This window comes from Lottia gigantea, assembly GCF_000327385.1.
Source record: "Lottia gigantea unplaced genomic scaffold LOTGIsca_272, whole genome shotgun sequence".
Classification (NCBI taxonomy): Eukaryota; Metazoa; Mollusca; class Gastropoda; family Lottiidae; genus Lottia; species Lottia gigantea.
In genome coordinates, this window is record NW_008708858.1 from 50,773 (window position 1) to 52,812 (window position 2,040).

Below are 2,040 nucleotides of genomic sequence, written 5' to 3' on the forward strand. Positions count from 1 at the left end.
ACGCGATGACTGACACACAGAGAATGAGAAATAATGACAACACTGGGTAACTCAGTTAAGCCTAAAGTTCAGCTTTAAAGACGGTACAACGGTGGATCTCAGGATTATACGATGCAGCACAACTAAGCCTGGTAGACACTTCTGGAGAGCACAAGGAAAGGGTTCATATACTGGCACTATAACATGGTGCAACTGGAACCAACACCCCTTTCTACAGCTCTGTTAACAACAGACAAACAATGTCGTACTACCTTCTACAGGATCATCTGTGGGAGGAGAGAAACAAAACTTAGGTATTTCATAGGCTTTATCAACATTGAGGAGCACATGGAAGAGAACTTCCTGTCATAAGAGTGACTTGCCCTTGCACACAGGCATTAGTCACCTTTTGAAACACAGGCACTTGTAACTTTTACTAAACAGAGTTACCTCCCTTCAACCACTTAACTGTCCTCACTACTAAGCCTTACACATAAGAAAATGGTACCCCCTTGTATCTACTGTTACACGCCCATGGATAAGCTTACTTCGATCAATTTTTATGAATTATAAAGTTCGGAAATGAATCAGTTGTTGATAAAAAGACGAAAACTAATACGGAGTTTGAAGAACGGAATATCGCGATGTTAGTAAGAAAACTGGTGTTATGCAATTAAAATACTGAAAATGTGTCAAGCCGAACCGACCCGTTTCTTCAGCGACGTTTGACAGAAATACTCAAATGACAGCTGTGCTCTTTTAGATTTGGAAATTTATGTGTTACAGTAATAGTTAATTTCAAATGTGGAAAAACTGCAATAAGATTATAAGGTGGACTGATTTTGTTATAACAGCTTATTTTACCTCATGTGATGTAATTTCTTGATGCCATTTAATTGTTTGAAGTATGGTGCGAAAAAATCTTGCCAATCATACACATTTACAAAAACATTTCCTTGTTCATCTCCAACTAACTGTGGAATATTTACACCAGTCACTGAACTTTTCTCAACACATTCTACCATATCAGCCAATGATGATACTTCAGTACGTTTAAAGTTTTGTTTTAGTAAACCAAAACACCAGTCCGGGCCAAATTTTGTATGTCCTGTTATCATGAAATTTAATGTAATAGAAAAATGAAAATTATGTAGAGTCCTCCACATTAAATACCATATGAATTTGTTTTTATTTTGGCCACTACAATTATCACAGTGCAACTCGGCATGTTGTTCACCTAAACCATATGTGTTAAAAAAATGATGTAAGTAACTAATGACAGCATTTGATCCTTTTCCTGTACACATGCCTTCATCGATAAGGTAATTCACCTGAGATGGAATGCCTTCATATGTAACACCAAATATTCCACATTTTCTTGGTACTAGAAAGTACATTGGACCTGGCTGTAGAGGGTTAGAAGGATAGTGCACATGCTGTGCATAATCAAATGAATAATGTACATTAATATTTCTTGAACACTGTGTATTTGAACCAAGTGTTAAATTTTCAACAGATTTTTTGCATTGTGAAACCATATCTCGATATAAAGATCTTTCCTTAGAAACCAATTCTAAATGTTCAAATTGTTTTTTAAGTTTAGCTCGTTTAACGACATCAGGTAAATTAGCACTTCTATAAACAGCAGCATTATTTTTCTGACACATATCACACAAGTCAGACATTGGTTTTGTTCGTACAATATGGGGTAAAAGGCGATTCCATATATTCTTGAAATTTATAAGCATATTCAATAGCTCGTATCATTTGAACAATAATAACAATGAATATTTTTGGCCCAGTCTATTGTGTTAGTAGGTCTTTAATACGTTTAAATTTTGAACACCATTGAAAACGTTAACAATTTAGATAAGACTGGAACAGTAATTTAAGCTTTTCTGACCAGCCACAGCCATTGCTGTTGAATAAAGTCTCCATACAGATGCCTTTGTTTCATTTGATGGGAGTAACCGAAGGTCGTCTCTTTTAAAACCAGGAACTAACTGCATGCGTTTCAGCAAATGTTGAAATAAAATTTACTACTCTTTTTATGTCATCAAA

General features: G+C 35.4%; 1 protein-coding gene across 1 annotated transcript in view; it reads right to left on the reverse strand.

Moving 5' to 3' along the window:
* Nucleotides 1–1,727, reverse strand: part of LOTGIDRAFT_175363 (hypothetical protein) — a gene marked incomplete at both ends in the record, with an annotated part of 3,926 nt that extends 2,199 nt beyond the window's left edge. Inside the window, one exon of the mRNA XM_009056380.1 lies at nt 844–1,727. Coding sequence (XP_009054628.1) covers nt 844–1,727 — 884 coding nt within the window. The remainder of the gene's footprint in view (nt 1–843) is intronic.
* Between the last annotated feature and the right edge of the window lie 313 nt (nt 1,728–2,040).